General features: G+C 33.5%; 2 protein-coding genes across 2 annotated transcripts; one reads left to right on the forward strand and one right to left on the reverse strand.

Moving 5' to 3' along the window:
- Nucleotides 1–7,999: 7,999 nt before the first annotated feature.
- Nucleotides 8,000–8,602, reverse strand: LOC133030901 (uncharacterized). The gene is made up of 2 exons (XM_061103897.1): nucleotides 8,193–8,602; nucleotides 8,000–8,086 (listed from the first exon to the last, which is right to left on the reverse strand). The coding sequence occupies exons 1-2, from the start codon at nucleotides 8,572–8,574 to the stop codon at nucleotides 8,052–8,054; spliced, it is 417 nt and encodes a 138-aa protein (XP_060959880.1). The 5' UTR covers nucleotides 8,575–8,602; the 3' UTR covers nucleotides 8,000–8,051.
- A 7,359-nt stretch (nucleotides 8,603–15,961) lies between these two features.
- On the forward strand, nucleotides 15,962–17,488 carry LOC115722002 (uncharacterized). Its single transcript, XM_030651118.2, has 2 exons — nucleotides 15,962–16,571; nucleotides 16,660–17,488. The coding sequence occupies exons 1-2, from the start codon at nucleotides 16,491–16,493 to the stop codon at nucleotides 17,149–17,151; spliced, it is 573 nt and encodes a 190-aa protein (XP_030506978.2). The 5' UTR covers nucleotides 15,962–16,490; the 3' UTR covers nucleotides 17,152–17,488.
- Nucleotides 17,489–17,709: the final 221 nt, after the last annotated feature.

Consider the following 17,709-nt stretch of genomic DNA (forward strand, 5'->3'; position numbering starts at 1 on the left):
TCCAAACAGCAGCGCCACAGTAATGATCATTTAAGTCTAGCGACGGCTACTCTGCGAAGAGTCACATCAATCACAAGGCAAAAAGGACATTCCTCATAAAAACCCTACAACACCTAGGGATTTGACCATGCATTACTCATGGTATATTCATTGGGAATACCCAACTTTATGGATACTTACAGATACGTTTGTAAGAACAATGCTAGGGATTACCCCACCAAAACACTATAAATACCCCCTCAAAGCTCATTAAATGGGATCGAGAATCTTGGGCTGCATAGGAGCAAGAAGAGTAAATACTCACCAAGAGCATTCTCTGTATTTATAAGGGTGACATTCTCTCAAGTGTAGAATTTGTATCAAATACATCCATTAATAACAAAGACTCGTGGACTAAGGCTCATTAACGCCCCAACCACGTAAAAATCCTTCTCTCACTTTCTTACAGCTCAATATTATAATCATATTTTAGTAGTTGCCGAAAATCTCGGTCAACAGCACCTATTTTAATAATTTTTATTTTGGGTGACTACTCAATGGTTACATTTTTATTGTAACCTTATATTTTTTTTACCTATAATAGCAAGTTACCAATAGGTAAAACTTCTTTGTTTAGAATCAATTAATTATAATTAATTATTTTCATAAAATAATTAATTGAATATTTAACAAGACATCTTTTAGTAATTAATAATTAAATAATTTCTTATATAAATCCTTACTATAATTATTTTAATAGTTAAGCCATTTAATTATAATATTTACAATACTTTATTTTTTTTTTTTGCAAAAATTAGACTTCTTTTTATACAAATTAAAATTCTCTTCTTGTATAATAAATTTTTAATTATTTTAAAAGTGATTTTTTTAAATATTAGGATATACTTATCATGTTGTGGATGGAAATAAAATTCTCCTTATAATTAACTTAAAATTAAATTAAATATTTACCGGAAAACAAGCTTGGAGGTTAGTTACAAATGATCATTCTCTTGTTAGTCGGGTTTATAAGGCCCGATATTATCCACAGGGTTCTTTTTTGAGTGCTTCTCTTGGGCCGAATCCTAGCTTCATTTGGAAGAGTATTTTTGAAACGCAAGCTTTGATTAAGGAGGGCGCTCGTCGGGTGGTGGGTCCAGGTACGAACATTAGTGTTCAGTTTGACCCGTGGATATAGCGGATGATTCTCAACCGTGGGTTACTTCTAGGGCTAATGGTATGGAGACATGGACGGTTAATAATCTCATGGTGGTAGGAGAACGGGCTTGGGATCTAGAGGTGGTTTCGGATATATTCAATGATCGAGATAAAGAGATTATCATTTGAACCAACATTGATCAGGATACCCCCATTGACACTTGGTATTGGCATAAGGATCTTCATGGTTTCTATACTGTCAGGGAAGCATATCGGTTGCTGCACCATTCAGAGATCACTAGTACTAGTGAGTTTGAGATTAAGATATGAAAAATTTCATGGAAGCTTCATGTCCCCCCCAAAGTGCACCAACTCATGTGGTGTGCTTTATCTGGCTGTTTGGCTATTAAGGTTCAACTTACTACCAAACATATTCCTCTAGACCAAATTTGTCTTATGTGTAATCAGGTGCCTGAGACCATTTTCCATTTATTGGTGCAATGTTCTTTCGCAAGATCTTGTTGGCATCTTTCGGTTATAAATTGGAGTCATTCGCCTATGGAGTCTTTTTGGGATTGGTTTAGTCACATTCTGCTACAACACTCATCCACAGCCCAGGAAGAGCTGCTCATGGTTCTTTGGGCGATTTGGTATGCCCGAAATGAGGTGGTTTGGCGAGACAAATCAATGTCAGCGGCGAAGGTTATTCTGTTGGCAAGAGTAGTCCTTAATCAATGGAGAAATGCTCAACAATGGAGAATGGCGTCTTTACTTGTTCCTGCGGGTTCAAGATTGGACTTAGAGCATTGGGTGAAACCGGTTATGGAAAAGATTAAGGTTAATATCGATGGTGCAATCTTTGCAGATGATGGTCGATTTGGAGCGGCAGGGGTGGCCCGGGATTATTAGGGTCGATTCATTGAAGGCTTCACAGTGTTACGAATGGGGCGTGTGGATTCGGCTATATATGGCTGAATTGGTAGGGGTTAAGGAGGCTTTGAGTTGGATAAAGAGGAAACAATGGGGACCGGTTGAGGTTGAAACTGATTCTTTGGTTGTTGTCCAGGCAGTCCATAGTACGGTGGATATCCCTTCTCCTTTTGGCCTTCAGGTGGCGGTTTGTCGCTCTCTTATGGCTGAGTTGCCGTTAGTCACAATTAATTTTGTTAAACGTTCTGTAAACAAAGCTGCACATTGTCTTGCTCGTAGCTCTTGTTTGTATCCAGATCGTATGTTTAGCGAGGATAATGTTCCCGCTGATTTTCTTTCTAGTGTAATGGTTGATTCTTCTTATTAATAAAGTTACCATTTTCCTTTAAAAAAAAAATTAAATATTTACCAACTTTAGCCTTGAATAAAAAATTTGAGATATTTATATGAACTCATTTTTTTTTATTACATATTTATTGAGAAGGTGAGTCATCATGCCATGCAAGCTTAACAGCTTTTTGTAAGCAAAACAAAAATAATTAAATACAATATATTAATTAGTAGGCCACCACACCACGTGCATGAAATACTCAACCATTTTGACCAAAAAGGCTGAATATATAAAGAAGATGATGATGCTTCTCATTTTTACATATGCTTACATGTGAATCTATTTTGTTTCACATTTTGTTCTCTTCATATACCACTATACCTAACATAATATTCAATATTACAACAAATCTTTTTTTTTCTTTTTATTATTCTTTTCTTTTTTCTTGTGTTCTGTGATAATTTGTTATAAAGATGACAATACAAAGTGAAAATAATCGATCAAACAACATATAAGTATATAGTGACTCATGCTCACCATCGATCGAGACTTTTGCATTTGGATTCGCTCAATATTCCTTATACATATAATATCATTATTATATCAATATCCTAGTTAATATCAAAACCTGAATATCAATTGTCAACAACTTATTTATTTTATATATTAATATATATAAATACTGTCCCTAACTTCGGTTCAGTGATTCCATGGGAATTTGGATTGGGATCAATATATATAGAGTTTGATTGTGCTTGTTTTGACAGATCATATAGTTTGTACCAATTTTAGGTAAGTGCTGAATATATCTGCTTATATGTTACAACTCTAATATAATTACACTATGGGACGTTTTCCACTTGAAAATAATAATAAATGGTCAAAGGTACATAATCAAATGTCTATATCAAATTTATACAAGGAGCTTTTATATATGATGGTATAAAGTACTAAGTATTTATAAATACTGCTCAAAATTATGACATGGGTAGCTAGTAATAGTATCTCCAAATTTATAATTGTTTTTTGTTTTTTTTCTTAATGCGACTGATCATTGCTTTAAGCACTTGTAGCACCCGAATTGAAGAGGAGACATATTAATTCTCACTAGTCACGAGTATGAGTTTTATGAGGTTGTTTTTTTTTTTTTTTTTTTTTTTTGATTTAAGCGTTTATATATTACATCAGCATAATTTGGACCTCCAACACAAACGCACCCCCTATGGCCACTTGATCTAGCCTCAAGTGGTTGTCTTATGAGATTGTTAGTTTGGTAGAGAAAGAGTTTTTAAATGATTTGGTACGTAGTCCTGGCGCTGGACCTCCAAAATGCATATATATATATATATATATATATATATATATATATTTATATATACCTTTACCTACAACATTTTGCATAGCTAATTTTTTAAAAACTGCTAAATTATAACACACTACATTACTAATTTAACATTTTATTGGAGATGTTCTAAATATATATTTTAAGAAATTTTGATAAGGGTGTGTGCAATAAGTTTGTTAATCAGTATTTTGATAGTATAACCTTTAAATTTTCAACTCTACCAATAATAGATATATAGACTTAGTAATTCATCTAGATAGAAAAAGGGAGTTTGTGGGGGAATCTAAGCTACAAGTGGTCATTTTAAACTCAAATAATACATATAAATATTCTAGTGTTAGATGCTTATTATTATATATTGTTACTATAAATTTTTTAGTCAATTTTTGTGTCAAAAAATGTACTTCAATTTTTTTTTTCCCTTTTTTTTTTATGGTAGTATTTATTATAGTTATATCATTATTTTTGTAAATTTTTAAAAAATTTTGAATAATCGGTAGTCTCAAAAATAAGTTATAATTTTTTGAATATATATGGTAAATTGAAATATTAATAATTCTATTTTTCAGTACTATAAAGTATTCAGAACTCTTAAAAAGAATTATAAAAATTATATTGTAGCTATAATAAATATTGCTATAAAAAATATTTCAACATATAATTTTAAACACAAAGATTAATTAAAAAATTGTAATTAGCAATTAACATTGCTAAAGCTACTCTCTTTAAATAGGTTTGCAACGAAAATTGATAGCTTAGAGTCTTCATTTATCAGAAAATCAATTATTTATTTATTTCCTTAAATAGAAAATCATTTCCTTAATTAGAAAATAATTTCCATAAATAAAAATATTCTAATATTCTCCCACTTGGTCAGCATTTAAACTAAAATATTCAAACCCAACGTTCCTCATTATATAATAAACATACGAATCATAGCGACATGTCCTCATTATGAATCGAGTATTATCTTCCATGTATTACAATACATTTATTATATAACAATGTACTTTATGTGGCAATGTACTTAAGTGAATAAACCCTAAACCTTATGTTTATTCAGGTCCTCTGAAATTTTTCTCAAATGTAAAATTAAGATGCGCATAAATATGAGAAAATCAAAAATAAGAGTTTCATTAATAATAACTTTATTTGTACAAATTACATAAGGGAACCAAGTCCCATGTTCTCTACATGATCCTTGAATTTATGAGGTGGCAAGCCTTTTGTCATAGGATCGGCAATCATCAATTCAGTGCTAATGTGTTGAATGACCACTTTATTTTCCTTAACACGTTCTCTAATAGCTAAGTACTTAATGTCGATGTGCTTGCTTCGACTTCCACTTTTTTTGTTCTTAGCCATGAAAACAGAAATTCGAATTGTCACAGAACATCTTTAGCGGCCTTGCAATGGAATCAACCACTCTAAGGCCTGAAATGAAACTCTTTAGCCATACACCATGTGATGTAGCCTCAAAACAAGAAACGAACTCAGCCTCCATAGTAGAAGTAGCAGTCAAAGTTTGTTTGTTACTCCTCCAGGACACAGCTCCACCAGCAACCATAAACACGTAACCAGATGTAGATTTACGTGAATCACTGCAACCAGCGAAATCTGAGTCTGAGTAGCCAACTACTTCTAGATTGTCAGTTCGTTTGAACATCAGTTTGTAATCCTTAGTACCCTGAAGATACCTCATTACTTTCTTTGCAGCTTTCCAGTGGTCTATCCCCGGGTTACTCTAAAATCTTCCTAACATTCCGACAGAATAAGCAATGTCGGGTCTTGTGCACACCTGAGCATACATTAGGCTTCCGACAGCAGAAGCATAAGGAATGTTCTTCATTTGTTCTCTTTCAAAATCATTCTTTGGGCACTGGCTCAAATTTAATTTATCACCCTTCATAATTGGAGCAACGCTCGGTGAACAATCTTTCATATGAAATCTTTCTAAAACTCTGTTGATGTAGGCTTCTTGAGATAAACCTAAGATACCTCGGTATCTATCTATATGAATCTTAATGCCTATGATATAGGATGCTTCACCCATGTCTTTCATCTCAAAGTTCTTTGAAAGAAATTGTTTCACTTCACGTAGCAACCCTTTATCATTGGATGCAAGAAGAATATCGTCCACATATAAAACAAGAAAACAGATCTTACTCCCACTTTCCTTCAGGTATATGCATTGATCCATGACATTCTCTTCAAATCCAAAGGAAGAGATGACATCATGAAATTTTAAATACCATTGACGGGATGCTTGTTTTAATCCATAGATGGACTTGAGCTTGCATACCAAATCCCGACCTTCACTAGAGGAGAATCCTTCGGTTGTTTCATGTATACCTCCTCCTCTAGATCACCATTCGGAAAAGCGGTTTTTACATCCATCTCAAGCTTTCCAGCTCTAAATCAAAATGAGCAACTAATGCCAAGATGACTCTGAGGGAATCTTTCTTTTATACAGGAGAAAAAGTCTCCGTATAGTCAATTCCTTCCTCTTGAGTGAATCCTTTAGCAACAAGTCTCGCTTTGTACCTCTCAGTGTTGCCTAATGAGTCTTTCTTAGTTTTATAGACCCATTTACAGCCAATGGCTCTCGCCCCATTAGGCAACTTTACAAGTTCCCAGACTCTGTTGCACCTCATAGAATTCATTTCATCATTCATAGCATTGTACCACAATTTTGATTCTCTACTGTTCATAGCTTGTAAAAACGTTTCTGGATCATTTCCAATTCCAATATCAGATTCTAATAAATACACAACATAGTCTTTGTAAATCTTTGGTTTGATAGGTCTAGTAGATCTTCTTAAGACTTCACCAACAGGCTCTTGGGGAGCAGCAGCTGGTTCAGCAGGTTCAGCAGGTTGTTCAACAGTTGTAGGCAACTCTTGAACATTTTGATCTACTGGATTATCATTACCAACTTGTGGATCTTCAGTGATTGGTAATGGTTGTTCAGCATTCGTTTGAACTACAGGAGTGTTAACCATTATCAATCTTGCTTTTGAAGTGGAAGGTTCTGAAGGATCTTTCTCAGGACCTAAGTCCTTTGATTGATCACTCCCATTGATCAAGGCATTCTCAAGAAATTTTGCATTCCTTGATTCCACAATTCTTGTGCTATGAGATGGACAATAAAACTTGTACCACTTTAGACTTTTCGGCCGTACCCTATAAAGAATCCGCTTATGGTCCTTGGGTCCAATTTCTTCTCTTGTGGATTATATATTCTGACTTCAGATGGACATCCCCAAATGCGTACATGATTCAAACTTGGTTTCCAACCTTTCCATAATTCAAAAGGAGTTTTTGAGACTGCCTTTGTTGGAACTCGGTTTAATATGTACACGGATGTCTTTAATGCTTCAGTCCACAAGGATTTAGGAAGATTAGAGTTGCTACTAAGCATACTCCGCACCATGTCCATTAATGTTCGGTTTCTTCTTTCTGCAACACCATTTTGCTCGGGTGTACCGGGCAAGGTGTAATGGGCAACAATCCCATTTTCTTCAAGAAACTTCGCAAATGCACCAGGTGCTTGTCCATCTTCTGTGTATCTACCATAATACTCACCTCCTCTATCTGATCTCACTATCTTAATTTGCTTGTTGCATTGTTTCTCTACTTCAGCTTTAAATATCTTAAAGACATCTAATGCTTCACTTTTATTATGAAGTAAGTAGATATACATGTAGCGTGAGTAATCATCTATGAATGAGATGAAGTATTTCTGACCATGTGACTCCATATACGGACTACATATATCAGGTATGTATGATTTCTAATATTTCGTAACTCCTATGGACACCAGTTTTGACAGACTTGGAGGTTTGCTTTCCCTTAATGCAATCCACACAAGTATCAAAGTCAGTAAAATCTAAGGTATTGAGTACCCCATCTTTTACCAACCTTTTAATTCTATCAATGGAGATATGTCCCAATCTCCGGTGCCACAATGTACAGGAATCCTCTTTCATAACACATCTCTTAGTGCCAGCGTGAACATGCATAACATTATTAGTGGTATTATTTTGTAAATTAAGGCAGTAAAGACCATCAGACAAAATACCATTTCCAACACATTCAGATTTATAATATAAATTAAAATATTTGTCTGAAAATGTAAAGGAAAAACCAAAGGGTATAAGTCTTGAAACTGAAATCAAGTTTCTAGAGAAACTTGGTACATAAAAGGTCTTTTCTAACTTTGAAATAAAACCATTGCTTAAAACTAAATTGCATGTTCCAATAGCTTCCACATGTGAGCCCATCTTGTTTCCAGATAAGATGCTTTGCTCACTTGCCACTGGCTTCCTTAGATTTTGAATATCCTGCAAGGAATTTGTTATGTGAATTGTTGAACCTAATCAATCCACCATGTGTTAAGATTAACATTAGCCATATTAGATTCATAACATACTAAGGAAATTGGATTACCTTTGTCATCCATCCATTTCTTGAACTGGCTGCACTCCCTTTTAGCATGTCCCTTTTGTTTACAAAAGAAACATTTGATGGAATCTTTCTTTATGGCAGCCTTGGGAGCCATGGGCTTTTTCCCTTTGTTCTTCTTGAATGGCTTGCGTTTCTTAGGTTGAGTGGTCAGGTGAACACTTTCTCCTTGCTCCTGTAGGAGCCTGGCTTCCTCTTGAACACACATGGTCATCAATTCATTGATAGTCCATTTTCCTTTATGTGTGTTGTAGGAAATTTTGAAAGGCCCATACTGTGGAGGAAGATTGTGAAGGATGTAATGAACCAGGAAGGTATCAGGAATGATAATGTCGAGTTTCTTCAAATGAGCAGTGATGTCCCTCATTTTAGAAATGTGTTCTCGAACTCCTTTAACACCGGTGAGTTTTGTGGACGAGAACTCTTGGATGAGGTTGATGAGCAAGGATTTATCTGAAGTGTCAAACTGCTCATCCATAACTTTGATAAATTCTTTCACCTTCTCAGGTGGCTCCACCGATCCACGCATTCCCATAGGAATTCTGGACATAATGAACATGATGCAGAGACGATTAGATTGCTCCCACTTTTCACGCAGTGCAATCTCAAGCGACGGTGCTAGTATCAGTGATAGCAGCTGGTTCATCTTTCCTTATTGCATAATCCATGTCAGTGCAAGCAAGGTGGAGAAGAACTCGTTCCTTCCAGATTTTGAAGTTGTCACTCCTAAGCTCAGGGATTTCACTAGTAATTTCAGCATATTTAGAGGTGGATGAAATAGCTGCAAGAATAGGATTACAAAAAAATTTAGATGTTAAAAGAATTGAGGCTTTAATGAATTCATGTTTTACCAATGTAGAAACATGATGAAGATGAAAATTTTATTAAATCTAAAATTGCCTGTGGGCTAAATTTTAAATCTAATAAAATTATATGAACTTTATGATAGATTTAATGAAATATTTAATTTAGATTAATGGAGGAATGAAATCTATCTTTAAATAAAATTTGTGATAACACTATTAAATCAAATCCTCATAACTCCCTGTGGGGTAAATTAAGAGAATTTAACTTAATATATTATCCTAATTAATTATAAAAATATAATAAAATCCCTGTGGGGTAAAATTATTATATCCAAATAATTAATTACAAGTTTTGTCCATTAAGGTGAATTTTAATTAATATATAATTTTATATAATTAAAGATGCTGTGGCTACTCCCTAATTATAAAAAATTATATTTTCACTTTAGACATTAGGTATTGGGCTCTACCTAAAAGTAATTTCGTTATTAACATAATAGACAATCACTGAGATTAGTGCTCCTAGTGTGGTCGTCCGAAGATCATTAAAAACCGTTCTAGATATGAGCATTTGTCCTAGGTTCATGTTTTCTTATGTCAAACCACAAAACTACTTACGTTTTATTCATATTTTATTCATTTTATTAAGTTTTATGAATATTTTATGAATAATTTTATGAAGTTTTATGAAATTTAATTGCTAAATAAAATATTCAACCTATCTTAATGTTTGAATATTTCTAAATATATCTAGCACTATAAAAGGAATTTATGAATAGCATTTAAATCATACATATCTAAAGTAATTGCATTAAACATAAATTTATCAAATAATTACAAAATAATACAATTAATGTATGATAATTAATTAAATGCAAATTCCTTAATATGAAATTAATGGCAGATTTTTCAAAATTAATTTAGACAATAAATTGCAAAATTTTGGTAATATATAATTAAATGCACAAATTAGCACAATTTTTACATGCCTAAATAAATCATGTAATAAATTACCAAATTTAAACAAATTTCCATTTTCAATTTATACTATATATATATTTTAAACAAAAATGGAAAATTAACTAAATGCAATTTATTGACTAAGTTAACACAGAAAAATAGGAAAATAATTAATATTCCAAATAAATAAAAATTTATAAAAAATTCGGAATTTTTCCTTTTTTTTTTTTTTTTTGAAAAAACACACTGCCTGTAAACGACACGTCATTTTTATTATGACGGGCGCTGAAAAAGAATGAATAAACGACACGTCGTTTTCCCCAAAGGGAAAAACGACACGTCGTTTTGTACAATGAAGAGCTGCCAAAAAAACGAAAAACGACATGTCGTTTTCCACAGGGAAAAACGACACGTCGTTTGGGAAAACGACAGCAGGTAACGACACGTCGTTTTGGCTGTCTTCCTCAGCCAAACTGGGTCGATTTTGACCCGTTTTTCTGCACACGGGTCCGTCGAACCCGACCCAAACCCGATCGGAAATTGCGTTTTCGACGACCAAATTGCGTGTTTTCAAATCTAAAATGTTCTAAATCAAATAATAAAGAGATCCACATAGATTTTATGCACGAAAACACGAAAAAATATAAACTTTAATATCACAAAGTTAATCGGGTCCAAAAAAGTTTTAACTGAAAAATTTTTCCATCTTTAAGTTTTTCAATGGATTTTCAATGCTTAGATTGATCTATAATACTATACGAATATAGTAATGTATACAGAATTCGAAATAAACACCGAAAATAAAAATGAAAAACGGAAAAAAATAAACTTTAACCGATAACTTTATGTTATATATATATATGCATGTATATATATATGCATGTATATATCACATAATGAAAATGAATATTATGAATGTATTATGCGATAAAGCATATATATAATATACAATATATATATATAAACATATATACACGTGAAAATGAAAATATATATATATATACAGTATATAAATGTATATAATATATATATAAGAATAAAGATATATATATATGTATATACGTATGAAAAATATGTATATATATATACTTGGAATTATATGAATATGAGTATATATATACACCAACTAACCAAAATAAATATATATAAATATGAACAGTGTATATAAGTGTATATATATGTATATGAAACTCAACCAAAATCAAGGCAGAGATAAATCCGCTCTGATACCAACTGTTAGACTATATATATAGTGTATGTAATATAGCATATACAAATGATATGAAATGCGGAAAATTAAACTGTAATCATATCAATAATATATGCAATGAAAGGATCGATGTACCTCCAGCCATTGATCTTTGAGCTTCAATCCCTGCGATAGCTTCAGTATTGGAGTTCGGGCTTCCTCGCTCTCTCAACTCTCTTTAGATGGAATTTGCTGAATGGATTCAGAATGAGTGAGGAGCTCGGGGACCGAGACCCTATATTTATAGGTGAGATACTCCATCAGTATCTGCGCCACATTAATTGTCAGAATATTTTGACAATTAATTCAGGAAATCAAATCAGATAATGAATATAGAAATCTGACCATATATAGAATATTACATAATTGATTTTATCCAGATTCAATGAATATAAAATATTCATTTATCAGAAAATCAATTATTTATTTATTTCCTTAAATAGAAAATCATTTCCTTAATTAGAAAATAATTTCCATAAATAAAAATATTCTAATATTTCCTCCCTAAAGTTACTGTAAGCTATATTCCTAGAGGGGCAAATAAAGCCGCTCATCGCTTAGCTAACACTATGTTTGGTGAGATGGATGGAGAGGATAAATGATGGAGAGTTGAGGGAGGATAGAAAATATAAGAGAGGGAGAGTATGGAAAGAAAGATGGAGAGGCAGAGGGATACATTACTGTATACTTATAAAATTGCTTTATTATCCATTCATTTATTTTATTTTAAATTTTTTTTATAATGGTGTATTTGTAATTTTAAAATAAATTAGAAAGAAGAGTATAAGTCCTTCCATTTGAGGAAGGATTTAAAATGGTGGGCCCAAATATATTGTAAATCATTCCACCTCTCCCTCCCACAATCCTCTATGCCAAACAAATGGATTTTTCATCTCCCCCATCCCTCTCCATCCACTCATGTCTCCCTCTTTCCAAACACACCTTAAGTATACTTTAGGTCTAATTTAGGAAGCTTTATGGAAAGGATCTGACTTTCTTCTTTAATAATTTGTATCCTGAACTTTCATTTCTGATTTTTAATGGATACAGGTTCTTAAAAAAAAAATTAACATTGCATATAGATAACAGTACATGATTATAAAGAAAGGAGAAAAAGTGAAATTTATAGTTGCATCAATTCAATATATACTTTTCATTACTATGAGGGTACGAATTGATGTGAGGAATAAAGTATCTCCTAGATGTTTTTGGAGTAATATAGATTGTCAACAAAGTAGTAAAAAAATATTAAGAGTTGAACTAGTAAAAAAATGACACATATCATCTGACTCAGCATACTAACAGATCTAACAATAAAAAATTAACAAAATTATACTTTAATACATTTAAGTACTTATACACTATATATAATTTTACAAGATTATAAAGAAAGAAGAAAAAGTGAAAGGTATGTTGCATCAATTCAATATATACAACTTTTAATTACTATGAAAGTACCCATTGATGTGATGAATAAAGTATCTCCTACATATTTTAGGAGTAATGGATTGTCAACCAAGGCAAACTAGTGTGTGTGGTTGATTTTATTAAGACTTTATTTCTATAATTTAATAGTGCAGTCCTTAGAAACATGTGAAAATTCATACCTAACCAGACCATATTTATTTGAGCATTTTGAAGCTACCACTACCATCACACAAAATATTTTCTCATTTTAATTAAATGTGAAGTTTTAAAAAGACATGCTTAACATTATTAGGAAGTACATAGACTATAGACTAACTGTAATTAATTATCAGGCTTCACATATTTTGTTTTAATAATTATTAAGAAAAACTACTAACTATAATTGCAAAATACTATCTCATACTAGGTTTCAACATTCCTAGTAGAAATAACTCCAACCGTACTTCATAAATGCACTATTTTTTTTTTTTTTCGTAAATGCACTATTTAGTTTGATGAAAAACGGTAACAAAAATATTAATTTTTTATTAGAATTATAAAATTAAAGTGTAGGAAGTTATTTATTTTGTTTTTGAATGAAAGCAATCTTTATTAGACAGAAACACTCGCTAGTATAATGGACTGAAGAGCAAGGGGAACATCGCTCTCACTAAAAAGACGACCTGACCAATAACAAACACCACGTGCCATATGACCAGTAGAAACATTACTAAAGAAGATAAAATAAATTGACAATCCTGAACAAATAAACCAAAAATAGAAGGCATAGAGACCGAACTAAGAATAGCTTGAACAACTAAAATGCAATCTGTCTCTAAAATGACATTTAACTTGTTATTCCTCTTTATCCAACTAAGTGCCTCCTTGACGCTTAGAATTTCTGCAATTTCGGGTCTGCAACTAACAGAAGAAATAGTTGAAAACGCCTCAATTATTCGACCATCACAGCCGCGTGCTACAAACCCAATACCGATCTCATTTGTGTCTTCAAAAACCGCCCCATTCACATTAATTTTTATCTGTTCAAGAAATGGCTTGGACCGTTGTTCTCTCGTGTCAAGACGATTAGATTTCAAGAAGAACCCAAGTCCAGCCGCTTAGCCTGAGCACACAACCATTGTCGAAGAGTGGTACGAGCCAGCCAAACAACATCAGCAGCACTACAGCTTTTACCATTCCGAGCCTTCCAAATTGCTCAACCAACCAATTCAACCAACCCCATATTTCCTACTGTCAACACTTCTATAAACTAGTCAAAGAAATTGGTTGCTGCAGAGTGGCCAACACCTAATGCAGAGCGGAGCCAACAAGAATGAGCAAACGAGCATTGAACCAAAACATGGAAAATTGACTCTTCCCCATAGCTGCACAACACACAATGTAAATCCACAGGAACATGTTTACTATGAAGTTGAGTACGTGTAGGCAAACAACCCGAAAGAGCTTTCCAACCAAAATGTAAAACCTTGGGAGGGGCTTTAATCTTCCACAACATCTTCCAAACATCATCCTCCATGGAAGAGTTCCAACTACCATTGACCGACTGTAAGTGATTATAGGAGCTTTTCACAGTAAAAAAACCAGTTGGATCCTTGTTCCAAAACCAACTATCACTCACAAGATTAACACTCAAAGGCACATGTTTGATGAGTTCAACATCACGAGAATCGAACAAGTCCTCAATAAGCTCCAAGTCCCATTTCTACTATCTGGCTTCATGAGTTGAGACACTTTGTAATTGGTCAAGGCCGGATGATTAGATACCATACAAGGATTAGCCTCAGACAATAGCCAAGGTGTATTAAGCACCTCAGTGTATGAACCAGATCCTATTCTTCTACGGGCACCATCTCTGAGTAGCTTTTGTGACTCAAGGACACTGCGCCATATGAAGCTCGGATTGCCACCCAACTCAGCCTCCAAGAATGAACCGTTAGGAAAATATCGAGCCTTATATATCCGACCCACAAGGGAATCCTAGTACAGAAGTAACCGCCAACCTTGCTTACCCAGCAAAGATAGATTATACGCACGCAAATTCCGAAAACCCATCCCACCAGAGTTCTTAGTCTTGCCTAATTTCCTCCAACTAAACCAGCTCACACCTTTCCTACTACTCGAACTCCACCAATACTTAGACATAAGGCTCTCCAGATGTGAACAAGTTTTCAAAGGCAATAAGAACACAGACATAGCAAAACTTGGCAAAGCTTGTGCTACAGTTTTTAATAGGACTTCACGCCCAGCAGTAGACAAGAAACGACCCTCCCAGCTTTGAATGCGCTTCTGCAGCTTGTCTTTCAAAAACCCCAAAATGGCATCTTTATTTCTTCCCATGACACAAGGGAGACCAAGATAAGTACTATGTTCATCTGCAAGTCTCATTCTAAGGATCCCACACAATCGGTCCCGAGTAGCATTAGGCACATTAGTACTGAAGAAGACAGAGGACTTACTGAAATTAACTTGTTGACCAGAAGCGATCTCAAATAGTTGAAAGTTATTAATTACATTAATAAGTAGAAAATAAGTAAATAAAAAAAATATTTATTGTGGTATAAAATTTAACTCATCCTATATTTTGTGTTAAATTCAATATAATTTTTAACATGTGTTAAATTTATACCATTTTATATTGCAGTATGCTTTATGCTTTTATGAAAATAAATTAAAATATACATATACAATATACTTTTAGCATTTCATTAGAGATGATGTCAAATGAACTTTTTTTTAAATGAGTGTGCATTAAAATTTAAGGTTAGACCTCATGGTCATTACAAAAGAGATTAATCGGGATGGAAGAGATAGGGATCTCTCTATACCGCTTGTGGGTGAACGCCCACTTAGCCACATTGTGTGCTGCAAAGTTACAAATTTTACTAATATTAGTCAAAATACATTTTGTAAAAAAAAGGAAAAGACCTTTTACAAAATGAGGCATAATTGATACGCCTCCAACAAGATTCCTTTCCATTTAGCGAATTGATCACAACTTTGAAGTCGCTCTCCACAATTACAAACTAGTAGTTTTTATCTTTCACAACCTTCAAAGTCAGACAACAAGCTGCTGCTTCCCCACACAAAGCATAAAAAAAATTCGAAAGTTTCGTTTGCACCCAAATCACATTACCCTAATGATCTCTAGCCACAACTGCAATGTTATTATAGAAAGTGCTAAATAGCAATTATACCTCATTATCTTAAATATAAAGAACAAAGAGCTAAATAGCAATTAAAGCACTCACATCTTGTTACTTAAAATAACTCAAAAGTAATATATAAAAAAAACATTGTTAAAAAAGGGTTTTGTGCCAAAATAGCTCAAAATTATTGCCATCACATTAAAATTTCTTAATTTTAGAGGTTTGGACTTGGAAGCAAAGTAGAGGAACTTTAGCATAGAGATCCCCATACAGCAACAAAACCTCAAAAAACTAATAATATATTTCTCTTCATGAATCCAATCCATGCGTGTGTACGTGACTTGAATTAAATAATATAATTAAAGATTAGACCTCTACCATTTCTGGTCAAAGATTCAAAGAATGTATAGCATTTACTAGGGTTTACCCCTTTCCAACGGCCACTAAACTAATAGTCCCACCCCACATTGAGCCCCAAAACTCCAAACCCAAAATTATCTTCTTCTTCTTCTCCAAAAAATAAAACTGAAATAACTAATCTCTCTTCACAAGCCCCCCCCCCCCCCCCCCCCCAAAAAAAAAAAAACTTTATGAAAGATATATGTATATATATAACAGAGCAGAGGAGAGTGAGTAAAGTAAAGGGTATTCTTCTTTTTATTAAGTCATATCTTTCTCTGTCTTTTGTTTAACCATGTCAAACAAATCCCCAATATTTCCAATGCCTCAACACTTCAGTGACTATGGTTTTGACCCTCAAATCGACTACTTTCAGGTTCTTTTTCTCTTCTTTCTTTTTTCTTTTCATCCATTTTATTATTATTATTTTTATAATCATCACCTCATTATTGTTTTTCTTTTAGGTATTAGAAGAAGCAAGGAAGCACAAGAGAGATACATCAAGATCCATTGATTCCATACACTTCAAGCTTCAAAAACCTATCTCTAAGGAAGATTCTAAGAAAACCCAGAAGGTAAAGAAGAAGAAATGGTGGAGAAGTGCTCTGTTTTTCTTCAAATGGAAATGGGTTGCTTACAATCCCCATGGCCATGGCCGTTCTGATCATCATTATCATCATCATCAAGGTTTTGATAACGATGAGGATGTTCACCAGGTCAGAGCTCGGGCCTTCAGGGCCTCTATTTCAGGCCCAGTTTACATAACCGAGAGCAGAAGTGGTTCCACCACTCCTTACCGGACCACCAGCCGGCCCACATCAGGCCCAATAGCCGGAACTTTGAGTTCTCCCAATAAGGATGAGTTTGATATTCCTTATCTCAGTCTCAGACACCTTAATATGGAGCAACATCAGAGAGTCTCTACCTCTGCTTTGCCTATTTACTTAGTCACTTAAACTTACTCTATTTACTTTTTTTTTTCTTTAAAGGCCATATTAGATTGATTTTCAGAGCCTTTATTATGCAAAGCTCTAATCTTTTCTAAGTTTCTGTTAATGGGTTTGGCTCTTTTTTTTTCTATCCTTTTTTTTTGGGTTTTGCTTTCTACCACTGAAACAACCTTTGTTGGGTTTTGCCCCCTTTTTTTTTTGGGTGCTTTTGTAAACAGCAAAAGATCCATTGGAGTGGATGAAAAAGCTGGATCCTCCTCTTTTGTGCATGTTGTTCTCTTTTATTTTTTGTTTGGTTTTGTGGAACTAATCAACTATTGTTTGACCAAGTTATTTTCCCCAACTTTCTCCATCCCTTCTTTCATATCTTTCTTTTTAAGTTTTCTTTATTGTTTTCTTATGGTTAATAGTAAGTAGTGACAGTGAACCACTTAGTTCGTTGGTAATATCATTAAAACCGGATCTCAAACCCCCTTTTTGTCTTTCTAGTTAGTTTAATAAGTTTTGGATTCACAATCACAATTCTCAAAAAGTTCATTAATAAACTCTATCTTCTTGCCACGT

Source organism: Cannabis sativa, chromosome 9, assembly GCF_029168945.1.
Source record: "Cannabis sativa cultivar Pink pepper isolate KNU-18-1 chromosome 9, ASM2916894v1, whole genome shotgun sequence".
Classification (NCBI taxonomy): domain Eukaryota; kingdom Viridiplantae; phylum Streptophyta; class Magnoliopsida; order Rosales; family Cannabaceae; genus Cannabis; species Cannabis sativa.

Coding starts and splice junctions, on each gene's coding strand:
- LOC115722002 (XM_030651118.2), top strand. CDS start 16,491: ATGTCAAACAAATCCCCAATATTTCCAATGCCTCAACACTTCAGTGAC. Junction 16,572..16,659: donor CTCAAATCGACTACTTTCAG/GTTCTTTTTCTC, acceptor TTTTTCTTTTAG/GTATTAGAAGAAGCAAGGAA.
- LOC133030901 (XM_061103897.1), bottom strand. CDS start 8,574: ATGAGGGACATCACTGCTCATTTGAAGAAACTCGACATTATCATTCCT. Junction 8,087..8,192: donor GAAATGGATGGATGACAAAG/GTAATCCAATTT, acceptor AATTCCTTGCAG/GATATTCAAAATCTAAGGAA.